Genomic DNA, 26,846 nt, shown 5'->3' on the forward strand with positions numbered 1-26,846 from the left:
TCCTGAGTTCTTTTCGTGAGTTCATACACGACGGCTATTTTCTCGTCAAACAAGCTTATCGATGACAAAAGCCAAGAAGCGGCGAGTGGAAGCTTCAGGTACTGTGTCATTACACCACGGGCATCTATAATTACAAATTTACTCCTAAAGGTGGGTGAGTTAATTATGCACAGTGCAAACCCTTTTATTGGTAACGGGATGAAATTCGATGTGCTGCCATTAAGAAGCTGTTAACAATGTGTCTGGTCTCTCTTTGACCAAGAGGATTGTTCCTGATATACAGTATTACTTGTTTGAAGCTGGTTGTAAGAGATTCAACTCTGTTGCTCTTTCTGTTGAACCAGGTAAGTTTTTCCAGCTTCTTCCCCTCAAGATTTACGTGAAAGTACAATATGAAGCTGCTCTTGTGAGCTAAGTTTTTTGATCAGTTGGAAGCTTAATACTGATGCTCACTCAAGTAAAATTGGTCTGATCATGCCGGTAGTCGGAGTTAAGGACAATTTAGACAACTGTTATAGCTCAATGTTGTAGTTCTTGTCACTAAGTACAGGTTCAATGAGAACGTGACTAGAGCTCTTATTTTTCTGTAGCTTCCGTCCGAATCTTCACTAGATACATGTGATGAGCTCAGAGCAAAATTTATTTCAGTAGTTGATTAATCAGGCTTTCAAAACCCTCATCATGTATTTTTTTTCTTGATATCCTTCCCTTTTCTCTTGATTGTAACTTTAAAAGTCATCTTGTCCACCGCCCTTAGGAAGTAATAAGTCAGTAGAAGTAACATATCTTAACAGTTAAGTGTCAACTCTTCCGTGTAATCTGTCAGTGGATATATCTGTTAGCCTTTGAGCTTTAACCCTCTCTCATTACAGAGGCTATCATTTTATCATTTTCCCTTATACCCAATCAATAGATGGCACTGCCAGAATTGGATTTACACTCCACATTTTGTAACCTTTAGTTAGGGGACAGCCTGCACGAGACGGAAATAAGTTATAATCTTAACTCACACTCGACAATGTATTTGTATCCCAAGATGGGACACTCGATCATGGTCCATCTTCTCCCCTATTCTTCTCTACGAAACATATACAAGCTGACATCAGGGACACTGGCCAGGCCATTAGAAGATCCCCTAAGCGGTTTACGGTTGGTTCGCCTACGAGTCGTTTCGCCAACGTCCTGTTCGCTAACTTCTGAAGTCGTTTCGTTTATGTGTTAGGGCTGTTCCTTAACTGCTTTTACCTGATAAGTGGCTGAAAGAACGAAGTATATACATTCGTATAACATTTTATTTGTGTCATGGCTAAGAGAACGAAGCATATACATGTGAAGCGCTCGTTTCCCTTCTTAGCGGAATAACAAATAGACGTTAGCGAACGGGACGTTTGGCGAAACAACTCGTGACACGTAGGCGAAACAACCGGTCACCCTCTAAGCTACGACTCAAGCCACATGCAAATGCTCAATATTTGTTAACTTTATTACAAGTGCACTCATTGAGTCGTCGTACTTCTTCCTTCATTAGAGACCTTTAGATTCAAGGACGAGAACGACTACGAGTGCGAGATTTGTCTTCAAGTTTTTTCGCGTATTCTCAAAATATAGACTCCCCGGAAAGCTTCATTTGACCATTTTTCACTAGAAAAGTTAGCACTGTCACCTTTAGTGAACGAGGTTGCACCCTCTCCTGATCGCAAAATGATAAAAATTCTCACATTTGATAACTTGTTTCCGCTACTTCGACATTCTGGCTAAAACTCGTAGTAAAGTGACGACGGCTACCACTTTTTCCCGCCAAAATAACGCCGGTTCACGCGCGAGCACTACTTAGTGTTGAGAAAATCTCGTACTCGTAGTCTTACTCGTCTTAGAATCTGAAGGTCTCTAATTTGTACTGAAAATGTTGTATCAACTACCGAGAATTGAGGTTTTAGCAGTAGGGATTAAAGGCTTTTTTTAATTGTATTCATCCTGTAGAATCTGATGCTGACTCAGCGAATTCCCTGAGGTTAGAGAATGAAAAACTGCGAACGCAAGTTGAGAGTTTAAAGGCAATTGCTGAACAAAACAGAAGTCTGATGTGGTCCATGCAGAGTTATCAGTACCAGGCAGAGGAGATAAGACAGCAATACAACAACATGATAGCAGCTAAAGTTTATGAGGTAGGTATACGAATAGCCTGTGTGAAAATACTTATTCTTTAAAGGGTCGTAACCTATTAGAGGGCTTTAGATTCGAGGACGAGAACTACATTTAATTTTAAGTTTCTCGCCTATTCTCTAAAATAGACACCCCGGAAAGCTTCATTGTACTTTTTTCCACCAGCAAAGTTAGCACGCTTATTTGTGTTGAAGAAGGTTAAGCCTTCTCCCGATTGCTAAATGATAAAATTTCTAACATTTAATAACTTATTTTCGCCACTACGACGTTCTCCCTAAAACTCGTCGTTGACTGACGACGGCTAATACATTTTTCCTCCAAAATGACGTTGGTTCGCACGCGCGCACTACTTAGTCGTTCCCAGGGCGGATAAAGGTAGGGCGGTGAAACGAGCGCGTCCGAGCAAAAAGGTGTGATGCAGTGGACTGGGACTATGTTTAGAAATGTTGCTTGTTTTCGACTTCGGTCGGGGCTTGCGATGTGGTTTGTACATAAGACACTGCCGCTGTCACTGAATTATGGCGCCTTGATAATTTGTTTTCTTGCACTTCTTCCTCGTTCCTTTGTGCTGGTATGCTGTCTCCGAGAGGCAAATGTTGCTATTTTTTGCGGGAGGTTTAGTTGCAGTAGACAAACATTTCTTTCAAAGGGTTTCTTTTATTACTTCCATGACTCTACCACTGAATTATATTTTCGTTCTGCTACTCGCCAATGTCGAAACAAAAACAACTAAGTACTGTCTAAAGCACGAAGGAAAATCTCATCCATGTCATCCATGGCAAAACTAAAAGACAGCAGATCGTGTTTCATAACTAGATGACGTATATTTTATAAATGCGTGCAGCTCGTGCAAGCACAGGTGGCCCAAGCGTAATTTGAGAGTTTGTACGGGAAAAATAGAGTTTGAAACTTAGATGAAATAAATGAAGTGAAAGCGATAAAAGTTATCAATAAAGTGTAAATATTGTTACCTGGAGTCGTTGTCTTTGTTTTTACGAAGTTTCAACGCGATTTGAGTACTTCTACATCATCTGACATGACAGTGTAATAATAAGAGACAAGGTAGGACAGAATCGCTCGATCGATCTTCAAAGCTGCTCAGAATCGGCTCCAAATTTTACGCGAAAACACAAACACACTTACATTTTACGCCGCCGAATCCACAAAGTGGTACCTTAAGATCACCTTTCTGCAATCCGTCCCGGTAAACCTTGCGTTTGGATCGCATAACTCGATCGAAAAGATCAACTACAGTTCAAAAATCGGCGCCATTTATCCGTGACTAGTAAAAGTGTAACATTTCAACCGTTTTGTCGCTCGGCGGTGTCTGGGCGCTAGTGTCAAATCAATAACTCACCGGGAGAGGGTGACATTACTTCGTTAAGACAAATCTCTACGCACCCACCTTCCAGCAAGGGCGGCTCTTCTTTGTTTTGTTTTGTTTCTTCGTTCATTGGCCGAGTGAAAACAAAGAAGCCCACTTTGCTCGGAGGTGGGTGCGCAGAAATTTGTCTTAACGAAGTAATGTCACCCTCTCCCGGTGAGTTATAAGTTGACGCTAGCGCCCAGTCACCGCCGGGCGACAAAACGGTTGAAATGTTACACTTTTACTAGTCACGGATAAATGGCGCCGATTTTTGAACTGTAGTTGATCTTTTCGATCGAGTTATGCGATCCAAACGCAAGGTTTACCGGAACGGATTGCAGAAAGGTGATCTTAAGGTACCATTTTGTGGATTCAGCGGTGTAAAATGTAAGTGAGTTTGTGTTTTCGCGTGAAATTTGGAGCCGATTCTGAGCAGCTTTGAAGGTCTATCGAGCGATTCTGTCCTACCTTGTCTCTTATTATTACACTGTCAGGCCAGATGATGTAAAAGTACTCAAATCGCGTTGAAACTTCGTAAAAACAAAGACAAAGACTCCAGGTAACAATATTTACACTTTATTAATAACTTTTATCGCTTTTACTTCATTTATTTCATCTAAGTTTCAAACTCTAGTTTTCCCATACAAACTCTCATATTACGCTTGGGTCACCTGTGGTGCAAGGTGAAATTATGCTAATTTCAATCACCATCATCCTTCTTTTTAATTTTGAAAAAACTTCTCATACGTCTTTCTGTTTCTTCGAAACTTCAAAATTAGTTTCCCCTCAGTTTTTACTGTTTACCTTGTTTTGTTTTAGAGAGGAAAACGGAGAAAAAGTCCTACAACTAACCTCAATAAATTTTGTTTACATGCAGTTGCCGGATTTGCAACGCATTGCGCGAATCGCCATGTCGCGTTACAAACGAGAAGCAAAGTTTGAAGAAGTACAACGCCACTATATCAATATATATCAATCTAATTTTTTGTTCTGTTATATAAAATTTATCCCCCTTTAACATATGTAAAAATTGAGGTTAAGAAGTGTTAAGCTTTTGCAAACGAAACGGTGAAAGACGATTAGGTGATATTTAGTGGAAGAAGGAGGTATTCAACACTTTCAAATTAAACTCAAATTTTGGCATTATACGACCAACAAGTTTGACCTATAGACGTACAGACACAAACATATGAAACTGTTTATTGATATTGTTATGAAACGAATTTATCTATTTAACATTGTAGCCTGAAATTACAGAAAGAAAATAGGATTTCCGGTTTGCAAAAAGGAAAATTTCGCCGGCCTTCAAGCGCACCGGAAGCGCGGAAAGAGCGCTCGTGCCAGTCCTACTCCGCATCACACATTAAATGAAGAGCGGAGTGCTCGTTTCACCGCCCAACCTTTATCCGCCATGGTCGTTCCCGTAGTCGTCCTCGTCTTAGAATGTAAAGCTCTTTATTCATTCTTTGCTAAAAAAGACTCTGGCACTCTGCGAGGAAAGCCTGCTTTTGGTGTCTTGTCATGTTGCTCGAAAGTCATCTCGCCCAAAGTTATGTCGCCCGAAACCAGAATTAAGTCGCCTAAAATGCTGAGTCATGTCGCCCGAATTTTATCAGGTGAAGTACATAGAGCAACAAAGTGAATTTTTGTTAAACAAGACGCCTAAAGTCGTTTCCGTAGGAAGCGTTGGTCTATGGAAGCATAATGGCGTTCTATCTGAATTTGGAGAAATTAGGGAAACGGAAAGATGTGTCATGTTATGAGCATCGATGAGTAGGTTACCTGTATGGGTTGTTTTAATGTGCTTATGACTGAATTTATAGTAGCCTGCGTGGCAGTCTACTATTTCTCCCCAATCCACATCCCCTTTTTGCTTCCTCCCTATCCCCTACCCCTTTCGACACCTGCTACGCAAGCTAAATTTATAGCTGTCAGTGGTCGCAAGGATGGAGTTGATCTTCTTTTGATCTATCGCTATGTAGTTATTTTCATAGCACGATTTGGATAAGAAAAAGAAGTTATTTTGCATCAAAACAAGGTTTACCCGTGTAACTTAAATTGAAATGTTATTGAAAATAAGTAATGGAGAACATGCGCATAATGCTCTCTGATTAACCTGAACAGGAACTATATGTATAAAGATACGTCATATCTTGGTAGAAAGTTGCTACAGGTAACTTTGTCAAAGAGAAATAAACATTGTAGTTTTAGGTTAATGGAACAAAACAAAACAAAACATTTGCTTGCTTTATCCAGGGTCGAACCCAGGGTTACAAAGTTCGATAAAGCTCCAATGTTTTAATCCAAGATGAAAGTTTAATATTCCAAGATGCTCTTGATACGGTTGAAAATTAATTGCAATGTGTTTCCAAGGTCTCAAAGTTAACATAGTTCCAATGATTATCCTTTATTCCAAGGTATTATTAGTTTACTAAGGTCCTGATCCGTGTTCCATCCAGAAGTCCAATCCATGCCAAAAGCGAGTCGTCGATCGACGAGGACAATATTTTCGCGATTTCACCGCCAATCGTCAAGGGTACAAGTTGAAATTTACGCGATTTAACCTCCCATCGTCAAGGTGTTTTCGATAAGAAAAGAAAAAAAACTGAACTTTTGCTGTGCTCGGCAAAAACTGGCGAACCCGAATAGAAAAGTCTATCGGAAATCACGGCCCGCAAACTGACGCTACTAAAACCCTATGAAAAAGCTAGACCTAAACGAAAAAGAATCATGAAGGAAAGAAATAATTTGGCTTAGGTCGCCTTTCGTGACTTTCCAGATTTCGCTGGTTAACAAGCCATCCCAAACCACGAGTGGGAAAACTCTAGCGCTACAAATTTGGCAAGGAACGCTCTGATTTCAACGTTCTTCAGAGGAAGCAAATCGATTAAAAATCGATACAGATTTTGTTCAATCTGATTGGTCGGCTTGGAAGAAGAGATAATCGATAAAGATTTTAGGCAATCCTTTGGTTGGCTTTGCAATTTTGGGTACAACCGAACCGGATTTTTACCGTGGGAGTGCCACACACACTCTTTATTCCGTGGGATGCCTGTAACATATCTCGTTCTTTAAACCATCGGTCAGACGAAACAAGCGGAATGAATGTGTAACATACCTCGCACTTTAAGCGATGATGAGACGAAACAGGCGATATATTAAGCTTATGTGTAATATCTCTCGCTCTTTAACCCTTGATGAACAACGAAACAAGCGCGATAAATGAGTAACATATCTCGTTCTTCAATCTTTCGATGAGACGAAACAAGCGCGAAAAATGTGTAATAGAGATGCTAGGATGTTGTTAAGCGTCATAAAACTTCGAGCCAAATGACTCAGCATTTCGGGCGACTTGACCAAAAATTTCGGGCGACATAACTCTGATTTCAGGCGACACAACTTCGGGCGAGATGACTTTCGGGCGACTTGACCAGAAGGACAAAAGCACTCTCTGCCTGAATCGCATCAAGCCTTTGAAGTCACAGCAACCCGGATTTCTGAACTAGTCAATCTTGTTTTCTCTCGTCAAACTGGTTTTTTAATGCAAGCATCCATTTATTGATATAAAATTGCTGGTCATAACTGAGTCCGCCGTACCAGGCGCGTGGCTCTTAGGCCTGGATTGGAAACTTTATCCAAGCAACATGCAGCACACGATTCTTGCAGTCTTTCTCGAGTACACCAATATTGATCGAGCAAGCGACAGAAAGGCTCTGCTGGCAGGTTGAAACTATCTTTTAAGGCTAGTAGAATCCATTTCCCGCCATCCTCTGATCTGAGCGCGAACTACTGTAACTATTCAAAGCATAATAGAAAACACCCAATGCCGCGTTCCCAGTGTCGTAGACGAGTGGCGTTAAACACTGGAGTTCGCCAGGTCCACCACAATGAAGCACTGGACGGTCCGCAAGATTCAATGGCGTTTATTAAAATCAGGCTAGTCTGACTATTTACAGCACTTGCGGTGAAAACTAGTAAGAAACGTGCGACTTAACGTCAGAAGAAACGAAAACTACGATAATGCTCCGTGCACGAAAAAGAAGGAAAAACAAACTACTGAATTTACAAGCGTGACTTACGTCTGATCTTGACTCCGGGGGTTGAAAGAACTCCAAATCTCCTACTGTTGTAATAACTCCTAAAGTTCTCCAAAAGCTCCTTACACTGTCATGGACTTCTTACAACTGAATAAACGTGCTTAGGAAAAGAATAATCTAATGCATGCCTTCTGACGTAAAGGAAATAAAACTGAATAAAGCTTTGTACGCCTAGCCAAAAAATGGATATACGATGATCATGCAATAAAATAAACAATGCTACAATCACGAAAGAAAAAACAGTCCTTGAAAGTAACTTATTAAAATGTCATTTTTCGCGGATAACGTGACAACCTAGCACGGCAAATTTTTATAACATAATTGATTTTAGCTGATTTTAGGGAGATGAAACTCTAAATACATAAAAAAAATACGAGGTAATTTTTTTCAGATGAAAGCTGTATTAGGCATATGGGCAGTTACACGGTATCCACAGTACAAGTAATTATGAACTCTACCTTTTTTCCCCTTCCTGTTAGATTTTTAGTCTGACGAAAGCTCTGCAAGATGCGAATGTCCTCACTGATCCAAAGGTAGTGTAAACACATTAATAACGTGTCCTTTTGTTTGAACCCTTCAGGCTCCAAGGATGATAGGCATTAAATTTATCCTGGTTTGTAATCCAGAAAAGACATCGCAATATAGGACGTAACCATACAAGATGGATTCTCTTGACGTGTTTTCAGCAACTTGTCTTTACTACTTTGTCGTATTTCGTTGTCTTCTCTCTTAGAGGTCATAGGAATAAAGTCATAATTACTGTCATCTCGCCTGCATTTATGTCGCCCGCAACCTTCTTTATGTTCAAAATTCAAGTGCAACCTTTTTTTGACCAAGAGTGTAGGCAATGGAAATTTTCTGTTGTTGTTGTTGTCGCTGTTTATTTTTTTCAGCAACGGTTTTTTAATTGCGGCAAGTTTAGCTCAGTTTATGGTAGAGCGCTGGTCCATTTAGCAGGAGTTCGTAGGTTCGACTCCCGGGGTTGGACCAGACCTCAGCACAATGTTCAAAAAGGCAACTCGGTTCTCCACCTTCTTCCCAGCTCATCTTGTTTGTAGGCTCGTTCTCAAGACAAACGAATTAAGACGGAATCCATCAGGAAATTGACTAATTTTAATTTTCAGTGGACAAAAACCTTGTACCGGAATAATTTAAACAATATCGCATTTTTTTTTATATTTTTCAAGCGCTATAGATATAATTAGTCATCTGTAATAACACCAAAGACTATTTCTCATGGGAGCCCGAGAAAATAAATGTCAAACTTCACAAGAATTGTGAAAACACAGCTAAAATAGTGAAAATTTCATGTGTAAGGTGTCATTTTGTGAAATTTGACATTTATTTTCTCGGGCTCATTATAAGAAATTTTCTTTGGTCTTTATTACAGATAACTAATTACATCTATGGCCCTTGAAAAATGCAAAAAAGAATGCGATATTGTTTAAGTTATTCTGGTACAAGGTTGTTGTCCACTGAAAATTAAAATTACTCAATTTGCTGATGGATTGCATCTTAAAACTTCATAAGAATGCAAGACTTTTCTTCTGATTTTCAGAGAGCGATGGCTGAGTTCGAAATTCTAGTGGACCTGGGCAAGGATAGCCATAATGTCACAGACATGGACCTCGATACAGAAGAACTCATAGATGATAACGAAAACGGCAACGAGAACAGCAAGCTTCGGATGCCGGATGAAATTGGCGGAACGGAAGAGTTTACAGAGAAAAACGCAGAAAATGGAACTGGTGTGGAACTTGCAGATGGTAGTGGAAGTTTGCAGAGTGACAGTTTGGGTACAGAGATGGTGGAAGTTGGCAACAGTGAAGAACTTTGTCTTGAAAGTTATCCTGTGCAGGAGGTACCAATGAAAGAGGGTGACATTGGGTGTCCTGTTGAAAGTGAAAACGTAGACACTGAAACAAAAGAAAAGGGGATCAAAGAGGAAGTGAAAGATGAGAAGCTTGATGAAGGTAAGGTGGCAGATGACAAAAAGAGCCATTAAGCTGAGGAAGACATAAACACCGCGGAGAAGGCGGAGGTATTTGTCAAAGATGAAAAGAGCCACGAGGAAGACGCGGAAAAACAAACCAGTCAGGAAGAGAAAGAAACTGAAAAAATAAAACAAGTGGAAGATGACAACGTAGAAGAAGAAGGGAGTGGCCGCTTTGTGGAGATCGATGACGAGCAGTTTGAAGTGATTGATAACATGGATGAGGAAGACAGCGATGATGATCACAAAGAAATTACTGCTGGGGGCAGTTCTCTGCAGGTCTTTGATAACAGCACCCAGAAAGTTCAAGACAATGAAAAGGCAGAGTATATGAACAGTGACCGTGCAAACGAACAGCTTGCGAGTGATTCAACTAATTATGCTGAGATTGACTCCAGTACCCAAGAAAAAATGCAACAAAGCGAAGATGATTACAAAGAGGTCAACGCGTAGCAGCAGGTAACCACCGACTCATCAAATTACCAACTAAATTACGATTCTCAGTATCAAGCCTGGCTCTCAGCAGCTGTGAACAGCCGTGCATCCGCGAATTACGGACCCAACCAGGTGCGCATCTCCGGGGAGGAGCTCGTACTTGTTGGTATTATATGTTCCTACCTCCAGCTTTGCCCTGCAGGAGCTGCAAGTGGCGAGATACGAGATTACCTGTCGAGGGAGTTCAAGGAGCGAAGAAGGGATGTGGTAGATAGATTGCTTTCAAGCTTGCCCGTTTTGTTCAAGGCAGAGGATGCTAGTGGAAATGCCAAGTGGAAGTTCTGTGGATTAGAGAAGTTGGCTGAGGCAAAAGGCCAAAGCTGAAGAAACGTACAGAAACGTACAGGGACACCAAGCAGACATGGCTGCTGTTCATGCATGTCATATCTGATAGCAACTTAAGACGGAATCCACCAGGAAATTGAGTAATTTTGATTTTCAGTGGACAAAAATCTTGTACGAGAATAATTTAAATCTTATTGCATTCTTTCTTACATTTTTCAAGGGCTAAAGATGTAATAAATCATCTGTAGTAACACCAAAAGAAATTTATCATGGGAGCACCAAATTACATCTTACACGTGAAATTTTCAGAATTTTACCTGTGTAATCACAATTCTTGTGAAATTTGACGTTCATATTCTCGGACTTCCATGAGAAATTTTCTTTGGTGTTACTACAGATGATTTATTACATCTTTAGTCCTTGAAAAATGTACAAATGAATGCAATATTGTTTGAATTATTCTGGTACAAGGTTTTTGTCCACTGAAAATTAAAATTACTCAAATTCCTGAGGGATTTCCGTCTTACTCTGTTGTGGTGCTTACGTATATACGCCCGTACTGTGTACAAACTGCTTAAATCCTGTAGCATCATTTGCATGTAGTGTTGTTTATTAAGGCGTACGAGGTTTTTGAGCTTGTGATACATTTGATTAACACGAGGTTATTCTGCCTGATATTTTACCGCTGTATGAGTAATAAAACTCAATCATATTCTAGACGGTTGTATAACTCTTCTATAGCAGCGGTGATAAACGGAAAACTCGAACTCGTAACAGAGGTCTTAACCCTGCCATCGTACTCTTTATATGCGATAGATCATCCACGCCTGGGCGTTAAACAAGTCGCATTTGTCAGCCTGCGAATACAGCCGTCTCATCTCGCACCTTGCCGATAGGAATGTTTCGCGGGAGAGACGTCAACGACAGAAATTTCACACTGATGACGTAAAATGCATCTGGAATCTGGTCAGGAGCTATGATTGATCGACGTAGTAATTATATTGTGTACGAATGACAAGCAAACGACCAAAGGTCGTAAAGGTCAAATGTAAACGCAATGAATCTACTACAAAATAGTAATTATTTGTTGAATATATTCTTTTTACCATAACTGAGTGATTTCTCACCCGCTGATTGGTCGAGAGCTATGTTCGAATCGCGCAATTTGTTTTTCCCTTGCGCGCCCGATTTTCCGAGAAACTTAACGAAAATAGACGTCTATGAAGCAGTTTTCTTATCAAAAATACTATTCACTGTGCAGATTCAATCATGTCTTCTTTTCATTCGATTTTGTCCGCTTGTTATTTAATTACGTCTGCTTAACATTCAATTAATCTGTAAATTATGGCGTACGATCCCCGCAAAAAATTGATGATTTGTATTTTAAATTGGTCATTTAAATTTTGAACTTCAAAACTTTAATTGTACAGCTGAATTCAATATTTTATACTCTTTCTTTAGAGTTCACATCATGACGTCTTCATCTTTGTTTATGAAGTACCATGCATATTTTGGCATTATATTAATGCTGACGAAGTAAGTTGAATCACTCTCAAAAAATCATTACAAAGTGCGATGGAATTATTACAAATTGCGACAGCTTAGTTTATTACAAAGCTCGATAGTCTTTACAAATTGTGGCAGCTTTTTTATTACAAATTGCGACACGGTTTATCACAAATTGCGACAGGTATTGCAAAGTGCGATAGATGTATTACAAAGTGCGATGATTATTACAAATTGCTACAGTACACTTGGTGGTAACTGGCGAGGCAGTTATTCTTGGGGATATAAGGAATACAATGCAATTACTACGCACACTTCACTCAGTCAATGGCATCAATTAGCACATAAGATATATTGAGAGTCCTCAATAGGATTCTTCATTCCCGCAATCCCGAGCCCAAATTTCGTGCAATCCCGTAATCCCGATGATTTCCTTTTTTGGTATCCCACCTCCCGCGATACTTTCAATCCCAAATCACGCCCGGATTTTACTTTAAAATCCCGAATCTCGAGATTCAAGTAAGAGAAATCCCGGATGCTGAAAAACCTATTGGCGACCCTTTATATTGACATTTTGATTAAAGGAACTTAACAACGAAGCTTGAATAATATATAGAGTTAGACACTGTATTTGAACTGGATTGACCAAGAAGTAAAGACATAAAATACATGGGGTTAATTTGAAATTAATTCAATGTTTTGGAGCGCAGTACACCGTTTGACTTTTTTTTTTCTCATGATTTGTAACGCGCTTAAAATCTGGTTGGAGTTATCGAGGGTAAAATTATATAGAAAAGATCTGAAGGGAAATACAAATTACTCCGAGTTAGCGGGAAGTTCGAGTTATCTAGGGTTCGAATTACCGAGGGTGAAATTGCAGTAAATGTTTGAAGGAAATCTAGGGGAAATCGATTTTTGTTCGAGTTATCGGGACTCGACTGTCACTTGAAGATTTTGCGCTTGTTCTAAAAATAAAAGACCGCGCGGAAAGCTTCATTTTGCTTTTTTCACCAGAAAGGTAGTACTGTTATTTATACTGAAGGGGGTTAAGCCCTCTCCGGATCGAAAAGTGATAATATTTCTTACATTTGATAACTTGTTCCCACCAATAGGACATTCTTGCTAAAACCCGTTGTAGAATGAAGACGGCTATCACGTTTTCCCGTCCAAATGAAGCTGACTCACGCGCGCGCAATGCTTAGTATTGAGATAATCTCATACTCGTAGTCCCCCTCGTCCTCGAATCTAAAGCTCTTTAACATTAACGAGAGAAGCGCGGGGAAAGCGGAGGGTGATGGATCGTACGCGCTCCCTTCAGTCACGCGCGGCGTGAATACCAGGACTCTACCACACAACGTTCTAGTCTTACATTAAGACATTTTTAAAAGAAACAGAAAAAAAGAATTGGAAACGAAAATATCGCGAGGTAACAAAGTGAGCATTCTTTCTCCACCTCTCTCTCTCTCTCTCTCTCTTTTTTCACTCAGCATGGAACATCTGTGAGCAAAAACCACAGACTGACTAAGTATACGTTCACAAATTTGAACGGTATCCCGAAGTATGCTGACGTCCGAGCTTACTGTTCACATATTAAAATGTATTGTAAGAGGGCACGTCTGTTGTCCTGTGATCCTCGACTCTTCATTTCACTCTTCATTTCATTTGAAGTCCCAACAAAGACTAAACGAAAAAAAAAAAAAAAATGTATCGCTAATACAATAAAACATACAATCGAGCTGCCACTGCATTTAACCGAAAGGGCGCCCTCCTAGAATAAGGAGGGAGGCACTTACTCGAGGGCGGGCCCCCTTTCGGTTCAATGCAGCAGAAGATTATTGATTTTTGACTTCAAAGTGTGAAGGTCATTTGAGGGCGGCGCTCTTTCGATTGAACGCAATAGAATGTTGTGTTTTCGAAAGAGCGCTTATTTATTTCCCACTTAAATTAAGGACGGCGCTCTTTCCAGTATATACGGTTTTGATAGCATTCAATGGTTTTATTACGTTTGAGAGTTTTATTACATTTGTGGCTTCAACAGAGTACAACGTCTATATATTTTGCAAGCTCATGCTTTAATACTGCAGCCTATAATAGCGATCCAATTATAGATAATATATACCAACGATAAAAAACACAGTAAAATTAATGTTTTGAATCAAAATGTTAACAAGACAAAGCGAGCAAGGTCCGCAACATTCACAAAAGGGCGATATTACACCAGACGATTAAAGACAATTTTCAGCGGAACATAGCGTTGCCATTGTTTCGAATGGTTGCAACATTGTTCCAACATTGCAACGTTACGTTACGCTAAAAATGGTCGATGCAAATCGTCCCTTGAAGACAAGCAAGGAAGGTGCCTTTATCGCACGCGCTTGTATTCCCTTGTGTCTTTCCTCCCCTCCTGCTCCTCCAAAGTTTAATAATTTCGCTCCCAATATCGTGCATCCTCAACCACTACATTTGTGATAAACAGGATAAAACCGGTCAATTAAAGGCTCTTCTATGGAACAATCTTCCTGAGGAAATACGTACATCAAATTCCTTAGTTTTCTTTAAGAGAAGTTCCCATAGATGGTTTTCTAATAAGTACTCCAACACGGCAAATATGTAAAACAGTTTTTGAGAATTTTTAATTAATTTTCTATATTAGGGTCATGTTTTTAACTGTGTTTAAATAAAGTTATCATTCATTCAATACTATGTTCACATTTAATAACTTCTAGCGATGTAAATTTACTGAAATGACACGACTAGAGGTAACCATAAAATCGTTGGCCCAAAGATATCTATGTCAGTGGCCTTTGTTGGCGAGGCGCCCCATATTAGGCCCACTTATACAGCGCACTGTAGATATTGTGTTTTGCAGAATTAGTTCTACGATTTGCAACTGCTAGGTAAGTATGGCCTTTGTATTGAAATGACGTCATATCAAAAGCTCCCTGGGTTGGAATTTCTTGATATTCAATGAACTGTTCCTGAGAAACTCGATATACCACTGACATAGTGTTGTGTCCGTTGTCGTCACCATAGAAATTAGCCACACCCAGAAATCTTTGACTGCACATCATAAAGGGATGTAAGCCGGCTGCTCCACGAGTAGGAATCGACTGAAATAGAACAAAATAACTACCATTCCATTTGTAAATGGGAGAGTTGATATTGTGTTGCCGATCGTGTCTATAGTTTGCAAAGGCGAGAAAAGTAGAACCTTTGTAATTGAATGACTTCACATCAAAAGCTTCATACGTCTGAAAAGTTTGCAGTTTAACAAATTTCTGGCCCGACCACTTGAACACAGCTGACTGCTGTTGCGTGGTTTTCATGTTTGCAAAGGCAATAAAAGTTTCATTGTTGATACCAAAGGCCACACACCTGGAAGCCCCCTCGGTTGGTATCTCCTGAATCTTTTCAAATTTGCTGCTGTTCCACTTGTAGATGAAAGAGCTGATATTGTACAAGGAGTCATCGTAATAATTTGAAATGGCAAGAAACTGCTCATTTGTTATTTCGAAGAATTGAAACCTGCTTGCTCCTAATGTTTCAATGCTTTGAAAGACGACAAATTGTTCCTGACTCAGACTCCACTGGTAAATAACTGAATTCTGTCGGTACGAAGTTCCATCATAATGATTTGCGACAGCCAGGTAATGTTGATCACCAATTTTAAAATATTCCATGTCAAGGCCTCCATGTGTGCCTAAAGGCTGATATAGGAAAAAAATTCCAGTGGAATCGTTCTGTTTGTAGATGAAAGAGTCGGTGTTATATCTTTCGGTATCACTAAAAAAGTTTGCGAAGGCGAGAAACCGAGTTCCATCGATAGTGAAGTGTTCGACACCAGACCCTCCTTCGGTTGGTAGATCTTGTATTTTTTCAAAATGGTGAAATTTTTGTGAACAGTCTTGCAAGAAAAAATAAATGATTGTGGGTTAATAAAGGATTCGCTACAATCAACGCAATGTGCAGGGGTGACCTTAGGGCCCAGGGGCCCCACTCACATATTTTAATGACGGGGGGGTCCGACAGAGGTTCATATTTTATACCCAAAAAAATCCCAACTTCAGAATTTGTCTACCCAAAAAAATCCCTACTTTTTTTAGCATACCCAAAATAATCCCTCAGTGTTTTTGCATTAGATGCGCGTGGAGTGCCGGTAATTACTTTTCAAATAGATTACAATCTCGAAATATCCCGTAATACCACACAAGCAGTAAATTGCGCTTATGTTATTGTTGATTTGAGCTGATGAAAAATACAATACCCAAAAAAATCCCTGTGTTGTTTTCGCGACCCAAAAAAATCCCGGCGTCTTTCATAGACCCAAAAAAATCCCTTTTGGCCAAAATGTCAGACCCAGAAAAATCCTTCGGACCCCCCCGTCATTAAAATATGTAAGTGGGGCCCCTGGGCCTTAGGGACCGGTCATTATTTATGTGAGGGGGTGGGGGGAAAAATCATGGGGTGGGCCGGGCCTATTTTTTTTAGAGAAAAGGGGTGGGCCAAAAGAGAATTTCACGATGATTGGCGGTGGGTCATTGTGTGTTTTGTAAAGAATCACACTCACTACAATTCATGTGGAAGATCTAAATAAATTCTAATGCAATGCTGGACATAAAATATAACACAACTGGACGTCACATGTAGCAATCCAACCTAAGTGTGGAGAATCAAAGATGTGCGCACTAAATATCAATAAATAAACATAAACCCTATTGAGAAGGCTTTCATGCTTCCTTTTCTTAATATAACTGTCTAATAAACTTAGCAAGAACGGAAAGAAAATCGACAAATCAAGCGAATCACAGTACACTATTATGAAAATTCAAAGGAATCTATATTTCCTTCAAGCGTCAGTGTTGGTGAGGACAGTGACGGAGAGCGACAGTGACAATGACCTTGTTTTGTGTGATGAAGGTGAAAGCGAAAGTGAATCAGATGATGACAGTCATACTGTAACAATACAAGAAGGCACATCAACAAGAAGTGGCCGCAGAGTAGGACACTGGTCCACAAGATACATGCTGATTTCGTTTAGTGAACAGGAACTCCTTATAGAGGTATAGATTGAAGGAGGTTAGGGGTGGGTCACCTCTTATATAAAGTTATATGGGGTGGGTCAAGAATTAACTAGTGGGCTTAAACGTTTTTTCTTTCATGCTAAAACAAAAAAAATCCCCCCCCCACCCCCCACATAAATAATGACCGGTCCCTTACTCCATCTAGCATTTTCAGTTCAGCTTTTATTTCAACGTTGTTTCTTCAAGAGCACTGAGTAGTAGTTTCCCATCAGAAGTATCTCTTTAGCGGTCAGAAGTTTTGCGCCAAAACAATGTAAGTGCGTTGTCCATTCGTCTGCTGTATTTCATTTTTGCTGTGTTTCTTTTGCGCTCGCAGTATTTCTGAAGTTTTATTTTCACCTTGTATTTCCGTTTAAACCACAACACAACACAACTCAATTAACACATCAAATACGGCAAATTACGGTACATCGGACCTAATGTCAGTCGAGTCTTTGGGGTCAATAGTCTACCATCTTACTTATTGCTGTAACCCTCGAGGACTCAAATCGGAATAAACTTGTGCGTCTATTGTTTGCGCTGATCGGTAAAAGAAGTCACCTTACGGCAGCTATACACTATTTGTAGTTTTGTTTTCCATTTTTGATGTTGGAAGCTAGATTCTGTCGTTTTCCACTGAATTTTGTCTCGCTAGTTTTCTACTTTTCAGAAAAGGTTGTCAATGATTGCATTTAAGCTTAAGTTTTAATAGCTTTCAATGAGGATGCCAATATACCGAGCTAGGACTCGAACCAGGACTTCGAGCCAGGACTCGACAATTTTTCGCTCTCCCACCATTTTGACTTCCTGCAAGTCCCATGACCATTAAGAGGAGGGTTTTCGTGGCAATCATGGAAGGAAAGCTCGAGTTAGGGTTAGCCGGGGTTAGGGTTAGGTTAAGTTAGGTTAGGGTTAAGAAGTTACCAGTTAGGTTAGGAATCCTTTTCGTTGCTTTTATTTTACTTTTTTAAAGCTAATAATTTTTATTTATTTATAGTCGAAACCTTAATATTGGTATCTGTAATTAGCTCCTTTTATAAAGCCTTGTGCAGTTTTCATCCCGTTCGATTGAACTAATCCTAAAGTAATTATTTAGTCGAAGAAAATCTTTGCTGTTTTTTTTCCTGTGGCTTTTAATATCAAGTTCGTCAATTCTTTTGTCTTTGTTTGACACTCGGATTATGAATTGTCTACCAAGACACAAAAGCCTTTCTTTATTCTGAAAGAGCTCAGAGCTGAATTGTGATAATATAAATTACAAGCTAAAAATCACGTTGTATGTTTTGTTTTGGTTTGCAATCGATCCCGCGCTTCATCAACACGAACGCGTTCTACTCCAACGTACATAGGTTGGAGGCTGAAGTAAAATTTTCCAGAAACTTTTAAATGTCAGAAGGAAAAAAATAAAATTGTTATTCACCGGCCTTGGTCGATCCGTATTGGGAAAAACTGTGCCCTCGGTCTAAGTACCTCCCTCGGCCTACGGCCCAGGTAGGTACTCAAGACCTCGGACAGTTTCTCCCAATACGGATCGACCAAGGCCGGTGAATAACATTTTTATTTTTTTCCTACTGAACTCAATTAACACATAAAATACAGCAAATTACGGTACATCGGGCCTAATGGCAGTCGAGTCTTTGGGGTCAATAGTCTACCATCTTGCTTTTTGCTGTAACCCTCGAGTACTCCAATCGGGAAAATTGTGCGTCTATTATTTGCGCTGATCGGTAAAAGAAGTCACCTTACGGCAGCTATACACTATTTGTAGTTTTGTTTTCCATTTTTGATGTCGGAATCTAGATTCTGTCGTTTTTCACTGAATTTTGTCTCGCTAGTTTTCTACTTTACAGAAAAGGTTGTCAATGATTGCATTTAAGCTTAAGTTTTAAAAGCTTTCAATCAGGAAATTTTCGACGAGCACTCCCGTCACTTTTATAGGCGAGTTATTTCGGGTTCAAAGGCCTGATCGTTGTAGAAAATCAACCAAACAAGCTGTACTGAATTTGATGGAGAATTGAGAAATAAACAGAGGCCAGCACTCGAAGGGATTGATTAGAAGTATGATCGATTTAATCAGCGAAGAATATATGGAATGTAAACGTGTGTGACCTCTGAATCGAACCTCCTTTTCTGGAGACTCTAGACGTTACCAATTTTATGCACTTGCTGGTCCCGTAAACACGGCCGCGACACAAATTTTAAAAATAGAATTACACAATTACGGACACAACATACCAAGACGGTTTACACAAGCAGATAAAAGCAACAACAAAGCTCACGCACTTATGGTCTATTTGCCTAGGTTTTTATTTTTTCCCCGACCTCTCTGGTTCGAATGACTACGGTGCCCCGTTCAAATTTGCACATGCGACCCAACTGGCACTCGCCCGTTAGTATGTGACGTAACACTGGCAGTGATGAATCAGTCACAGACAAACACATGAAAACAATGGAGATGGCCCCTCCCTCCGGGTCATTCCTTTTTCAATATTTCACTAAAAAAATTTACCTATCTAGATAGCTTTATAAAGAATATTCTTAATACTTCTGCTTTAAAAAGATATGGGTGGTTTTCGCTCCATCACTTCCCTACCCCACAGTAATTTTTCAATCCGTCAAAGAAATTGCTTCCCGCGCGCCGTCGTGATGAAATACAAGTAGTAGACTATGTTGAAACTTCATCAAAAACCTCATTTTGGATTTCCCTTGGATTACACGCATACTTATTTGGACTTCCTCCATACTAATAAAGTGCCTTCCTCCATATATAATGAAGTGAATAGGTTTACTAATCAGCGTCACTCTACTACAATAGGAAACAATAGGCTTGCCTAGACTTGCCCGGGCTCTTTTAACCCCGATTAGATAGTAAACAATCTATTATGTGTTTAAAATAAAAGCGGGCTCTCCGTTCAGCATATTACTCTTGCAATCGGTTTGCTAGGGAAAAAAGTCTTACTACCACCAATATTTTTTAAAACATGGCTTCAAACACGCAAGTCGAATCGAGCGCTTCACCTCTGCTGACCGAAGATAAAGCCAGTTCCTTACCCGGTCAGTTCTGCCCGTTTCATCCCCGCTCAACGTTTGAATTGGTAGAAAAAGCGCAAGGATTCTGCTATGCGTACTGCCCCGAGAAAATGTGTTTTGTTTGCCCCTGCTTCAGAATGGAAAGAGGACGTAGAGTGGATTGCGCATCATACACACTCTGATGTGAAAAAATATGCCGCTCAGTTGGTCTGTGATTGTTCTAACAAGCTAGCATTGAGAAAAAGTAAACAGCCTTGGAGCCAGGATCGAATGTTTCTGACATGCTACAAAAAAGAGTGTGGATTTTTCCTCTGGATAGAACAGCCAATATCGCATGGTATCAAGGATCGGCTCTCGTATTCACCTCAGCCACGGGTCACAAGATTCCAACCTTATGGGGAGATAAAGGAGATGTTTGAAAAACATCGCCAAGAGGCTAAACAGAAAACATTTATCCAACACCAGCGCCATACACGCAAATGTGACGAAGGCTTTGAAATGTGTGACAACGGTTTTAACAGTCTAGGAAGTCCCTACATCTTTCATGGGCTTCGATACAGAGAATGGATGCATGAAGTATGGGAATCGTACAAGTTTTATGTCCAAAAAATGAAAGAAGACTCTCGAGACGACCCAGATGCTACACTTTGTTTAGAGAAAGATGATGTACTGCGTCAGGCGTTCCCGAAAGTTACCGGGTGTTGAAGGTTTTGTATGAAGACACATTGAGGGCAAACACGTACCTTTTCAGCGTTATGTTATCACCCCTGAAGAACGTGAAGAGATTGAAAACGATAAACAGTTACCTTCTTATTCTAGAGCGTTTGTACAAGATGCACGCAGATCAAAATGTATTGCTATGCTTAACAATATAAGGAACCCTAGGTCTTCCTGTTTGTTCTAAAAAAAATGTTACATCGCTGCCTGGGTGGAAATAGAGCTGTCTTGAGATCCTTTAAAAGATTTTTAAAGTTTTTGTGTGAAATAAAGTTTTATTCATCTTTACACCGCGTTAGTCACTAATTATGTTTAACAAATGTTTGACTCGAGATCTAAAATCTGCATGTGAACTAGTTCGTGTGCCTTTTGTTTGACAAACAATAAGTCATACACAACACCTGCTCTGATCACAGGGTCCAGAGGAGATGTGTTTGTCGTTAGAACATCAAAACCCGTTGAAAATCTCTGAAAAAATTTGTTATTTTGATCGCGTTACAGTTTCGTTACACATTCTATTGACCGCAAACCAAGAGACTGAGGGGTCGCAAGATCGGCTTACAGTAAAAGATACGGAAAGGGAGGAAACAAATTTGGGGCCGATTTTCGAATCCCTGAAACTCAAATGGAATTGAATGAAATGGCCTGATTTTACTCACGTGATCTAGAGTTCTTATGTATTTGCCAAATACTCTAGGAAAACGGCATAAAAAGGCATTCAAATTCATTAATCGTGGCTTGTTTCCTGACTCGACGCGCACGACTTACACGCGAGATCTCCACGCGCAGGAAAAACAAAAAAACTCAACGTTAAAATGTGGCGTGTTTGGCGCTTTTGACGTTTTTGGCTGTCGTTTCGTGTTAAATTAAAGATAAATTTTGTGTCGCAAACAGTTTTTACTCATTTGAAAGGTGAAAGGTTGTAAAGATTGTGAAAAAATAGATTTTGTAAATAATTTTCGTTTTCTCATGTTTGTAAATAGCATTATATATAAAAGAGTTTCCTAAATGTCTAAAAAAATGTTATTTGTTCATAGTTTGTAAATAAATCATTGGTTGAATTCAGTCATTTTAGTTCGATTAGCAGATCATTTAACTCGACTCCATGAGTTATCGGGGATAGAACGAAAATATTGGTTTCAATTTGCTAAACTACAAAACACCAATGCGGTTCGTGTTTACGAGAAAGAGGTGGGGCCTAAAACAATTTTTTCTATAAATCAAAGAGCCTAGGGAAAAAAAACGCAACGCTAAAATGTTGCATTTTTGGCGTTTTTGGCTGTCGTTTCGTGTTAAATTAACGACAAATTTCTTGTGGTAAGCTCTTTTGTTTGCCTATTTTTTCCCGAAATTCTCAAATTTCTATTCTAACACATCCTCACATTTCACGTTACACATGGGAGATTTTAAAGCAAGATGGGTGGATTTCTAGGAACTCTTTGGTGGGTTGTTTTATTCTTCTGCTTGTTTTGTGTTGATATTTGGGGGATGAGGTGGTTAAAAAACAGATGTTACTGCAAGGAGGAGCTGCGACTAATCGACTTTGATGGTGGTACCTAATTCAGTTCCACTGGTAAACTACACTACACTGAACTTGAGACATAATTTATTGTCTCAAGTAAACTTTTCGGTGTTGAAGTAACAACTCCCCAATTTAAAAATGGTGGATCTGTGGGACAATCCGTTCGACTGTAAAGGATTCCCGGACAAGACTATATTTGGAGTAATCATTGACTGTGAAATCGCAGTGACCTGAAAAACTCTGGGTGGGTAGAAAACGAAGACCTAAGACCTAAGACCCAAAAACGAAGACCCCCTCAAAATCACTTATAAATATCTAGAAACGGGTATCTCGACCTTAGATGTGTAAGAAACAACAATATCTTCAATTATACAAAATTTCGACAATGGTCTTCGTTTTCTACACAATTCCCCCGGTGTGTAGAAAACGAAGACCCCCCCTCAAAATCACTCGGAAACGGAGGGAAACTGCTTTTAACGACTTCTAGACACTAAAGGAGTGTAGGAAACAACACGGCTCCTGACGATTTCCAATTACACAAAATTTCGACCAGACCCCCCTCAAAATCACTTGGAAACGGCTGGAAACTGTTTTTAACGAGTTCTAGACACTAAAGGAGTGTAGGAAACAACACGGCTCCTGACGATTTCCAGTTACACAGAATATTGGATCAAGGTCTTCACCGAGTTTTCTGCGGAATCATCCTTTGCTGTAAAGTGTTCGAAGTCATGTCTTCCGTGATCGCCATCAAAATGCCCCATTCCATTACGTTAAATAACCATGTCACTTGGACATGTTAATCATGCTCAGCCTTGTTTCTATCAGCGTCAACACTTTTACCTGAAAAATACGAGTCTTCTATATAGTCTTAAGAGTTTTTTTCATTAAGACTATATAGAAGACTACCATCATCACACGCTGGAACTCCCACCAGAAAAACTCTAAAGACTAGGAAACTAGCCCAACCAACAAAGACTACAAGATTCTACCATCATCACACCCTGGAACGTCCATAATTACTTATATGACTGTTTTGTTTTCAGGGGCACCCAACGAGGATATAGTTCAAAACCACTTAACATAGCATTGTTGAACGTATTTTAGTATTCAAACGGTAGATATAGGGATATTTTTATCCCCTAAAAACTTTTCATCTGTTCGGATTTCCTAGCTGAAAGTCTAGTGATCCGAAAATTATAGGGATAAAAACTTACCTTCTCGAAACTTTCAGCCAGGAAAAGGCTCCCGAAAATTCTAGGTGGCCTTTTTTAGGGTCAAAATCCGTTAAAAACGGGTAATTATACCATTTTGTAGATGTTCGAAAATCCTAGGAGAGGCAGGCAAGCAAGAAATTTTACAACAAATGCTCCAAAAATTCTAGATCTCAAATCGTCTTTCGAACAGATATTTTCCCGAAACTTGCCGTTGGGTGCCCCTGTGTTTTCATCCGTTTTATTAATGCCGGTTATTATCCTTTGTTTGAAAGGTGTTGTAAAACTGTGCAAAACAAGACATCGCACCAGAACACTTCCGATTTCCTGCGAACTAAGTCTGTTCAATTTTGACGCTGATAACGAGGAACACGTAATATTTGATGTCACTGCCTTGTAAATACGCAACGGATTTCATGTCTTCTCCTGCTTAATAGCTAAATGTTACGCTTAAAGGTCTTCTTGGTTTCAGATCGCTTTTGTTTTAGAGGACTCCATGCCGAATTAGTTCAAAGGTGACCACAAGGCAATATGACGCTGGCGTGACCTTTATGACCACGTTGTAATTTTCCTGGTGAATCATTTTGAATTTACTTCCACATCGATATTGGACCATTTTGATCAGGTTTGCTATAGGTGGTTTTCACGTTACGTCATCGCCGCCATGCTGGTGGACGGTAAACAAAAGATCGCTCATTAGCTCGCTTTGTTTGTCCACCAGCATTCGTTCATTTCACCATTGTTATTTGTGTCTCCCGAAATTGCATGAAAACCACCTATTTGTATCCACACCACCTTGGCGAATGCTTCATCTTTTTGTTTTATCACGTTCTGTAAAAGTTCCAGGAGGAGACTTATCACCTCCCAGGCGATTTCAAATTTGCTTTAATTCTCTCCGAAGAAGCAATGAAGCGTGATTGTTGTGCTCTGCTGGTGCACGAACATTTTTAATTGTCTTAAGCTTTCTGTGATAATTCCATTGTTCCGTTCAGGGTTTTGAAACAGGAAGCTAACTTTCCAATATTCTCTTTCAACATCAATATTCCACACTTTTTCGAGGGTGTTTGGGGTTCCAACAGTAAACTTCAGGGGCATCCAACGAGACTATAGTTCAAAACCACATAAACATAGCATTGTTGAACGTACTTTAGTATTCAAACGGTAGATAAACGCTTATTTTTATCCCCTAAAAATTTTTCATCTGTTCGGATTTCCTAGCTGAAAGTATAGTGATCAGAAAATTATAGGGATCAAAATTTACCTTTTCGAAAATTTCAGCCAGAAAAAGGCTCCCGAAAATTCTAGGTGACCTTTTTAGGGTAAAAATCTGTTAAAAATGGGCAATTTTACGATTTTTTTGAAGTTCGAAAATCCTAGGAGAGGCAGGGAAGCAAGAAATTTGTCAGAAAATGATCCGAAAATTCTAGACCTCAAATCTTCTTCCGAACAGATAATTTTCCGAAAACTGTCGTTGGGTGCCCCTGAAACTTGCCAGCCATATTGTTTTTGTTGTTGTTGTTGTTGTTGTTGTGGGTAAACGGAACTGACGTTCTGAGACTCGAACTCGAACAAGACTTCGCATAAAATAGCTTGCATGTAGTGTTCACGTCTTGTTATAGACACTGAACAATACATCTGGGACTATCCAATCAGAGTAGGTGTTGTCTATGACTTATTGTTCGTCAAACAAAAGGCACACGAGCTAGTTCACATGCAAATTTTAGATCTCGAGTCAAACATTTGTTAAACATAATTAGTGACTAACGCGGTGTAAAGATGAATAAAACTTTATTTCACACAAAAACTTTAAAAATCTTTTAAAGGATCTCAAGACAGCTCTATTTCCACCCAGGCAGCGATGTAACATTTTTATTTAGAACAAACAGGAAGACCTAGGGTTCCTTATATTGTTAAGCATAGCAATATATTTTGATCTGCGTGCATCTTGTGCAAACGCTCTAGAATAAGAAGGTAACTGTTTATCGTTTTCAATCTTTTCACGTTCTTCAGGGGTGACAACATAACGCTGAAAAGGTACGTGTTTGCCTTCAATGTGTCTTCATACAAAACCTTCAACACCCGGTAACTTTCGGGGTGATGCCCGTCCTCTCTCGCGTACTTGTAGTACGCCTGACGCAGTTCATCATCTTTCTCTAAACAAAGTGTAGCATCTGGGTCGTCTCGAGAGTCTTCTTTCATTTTTTGGACATAAAACTTGTATGATTCCCATACTTCATGCATCCATTCTCTGTATCTAAGCCCATAAAAGATGTTGGGACTTCCTAGACTGTTAAAACCATTGTGATACATTTCAAAGCCTTCGTCACATTTGCGTGTATGGCGCTGGTGTTGGATAAATGCTTTCTGTTTAGCCTCTTGGCGATGTTTTTCAAACATCTCCTTTATCTCCCCATAAGGTTGGAATCTTGTGACCCGTGGCTGAGGTGAATACGAGAGCCGATCCTTGATACCATGCGATATTGGCTGTTCTATCCAGAGGAAAAATCCACGCTCTTTTTTGTAGCATGTCAGAAACATTCGATCCTTGCTCCAAGACTGTTTTTTGGCTGGTCTATCCACAGGAAAAATCCACACTCTTTTTTGTAGCATGTCAGAAACATTCGATCCTGGCTCCAAGACTGTTTTTTGACTGGTCTATCCACAGGAAAAATCCACACTCTTTTTTGTAGCATGTCAGAAACATTCGATCCTGGCTCCAAGACTGTTTTTTGGCTGGTCTATCCACAGGAAAAATCCACACTTGTTTTTGTAGCATGTCAGAAACATTCGATCCTGCTTCCAAGACTGTTTTTCTTTTTCTCAATGCTAGCTTGTTAGAACAATCACAGACCAACTGAGCGGCATATTTTTTCACATCAGAGTGTGTATGATTGCGCGATCCACTCTATGTCCTCTTTCCATTCTGAAGTAGGGGCAAACATAAAACACATTTTCTCGGGGCAGTACGCATAGCAAGATCCTTGCGCTTTTTCTACCAATTCCAACGTTGAGCGGGGATGAAACGGACAGAACTGACCAGGTAAGGAGCTGGCTTTATCTTCGGTCAGCAGAGGTGAAGCGCTCGATTCGACTCGCATGTTTGAAGCGATGTTTAAAAAATATTGGTGGTAGTAACACTTTTTTCCTTAGCAAACCGATTGCAAGAGTAATATGCTAAACGAGAGCCCACTTTCATTTTAAACACATAATAGATTGTTTACTATCCAATCGGGGTTAAAAGAGCCCCGGCAAGTCTAGGCAAGCCTATTTTTCGTATTGTAGTAGAGTGACGCTTATTTGAACCTATCCACTTCATCATATATGGAGGAACGCACTTAATTAGTATGGGGGAAATCCAAATTAGTATGCGGGAAATCCAAGGGAAATCTAAAATGAGGTTA

General features: G+C 39.8%; 3 protein-coding genes across 3 annotated transcripts in view; 2 read left to right on the forward strand and 1 right to left on the reverse strand.

The window, feature by feature from the left end:
* The window catches only part of LOC140949852 (uncharacterized), a 218,276-nt gene that overhangs the window by 185,717 nt on the left and 5,713 nt on the right, over window positions 1-26,846 (forward strand). The window lies entirely within an intron of this gene.
* LOC140950382 (uncharacterized) lies at window positions 8,016-11,116 on the forward strand. The gene is made up of 2 exons (XM_073399596.1): window positions 8,016-8,159; window positions 9,185-11,116. Exon 2 carries the CDS (start codon window positions 9,191-9,193, stop codon window positions 9,629-9,631), a length of 441 nt encoding a protein of 146 aa, XP_073255697.1. The 5' UTR covers window positions 8,016-8,159; window positions 9,185-9,190; the 3' UTR covers window positions 9,632-11,116.
* The window catches only part of LOC140949429 (uncharacterized), a 41,468-nt gene continuing 29,352 nt past the window's right edge, over window positions 14,731-26,846 (reverse strand). The window contains exon 6 of the mRNA XM_073398590.1: window positions 14,731-15,809. Coding sequence (XP_073254691.1) covers window positions 14,731-15,809 — 1,079 coding nt within the window. The remainder of the gene's footprint in view (window positions 15,810-26,846) is intronic.

This window comes from Porites lutea, chromosome 10 (assembly GCF_958299795.1).
Source record: "Porites lutea chromosome 10, jaPorLute2.1, whole genome shotgun sequence".
NCBI lineage: Eukaryota > Metazoa > Cnidaria > Anthozoa > Scleractinia > Poritidae > Porites > Porites lutea.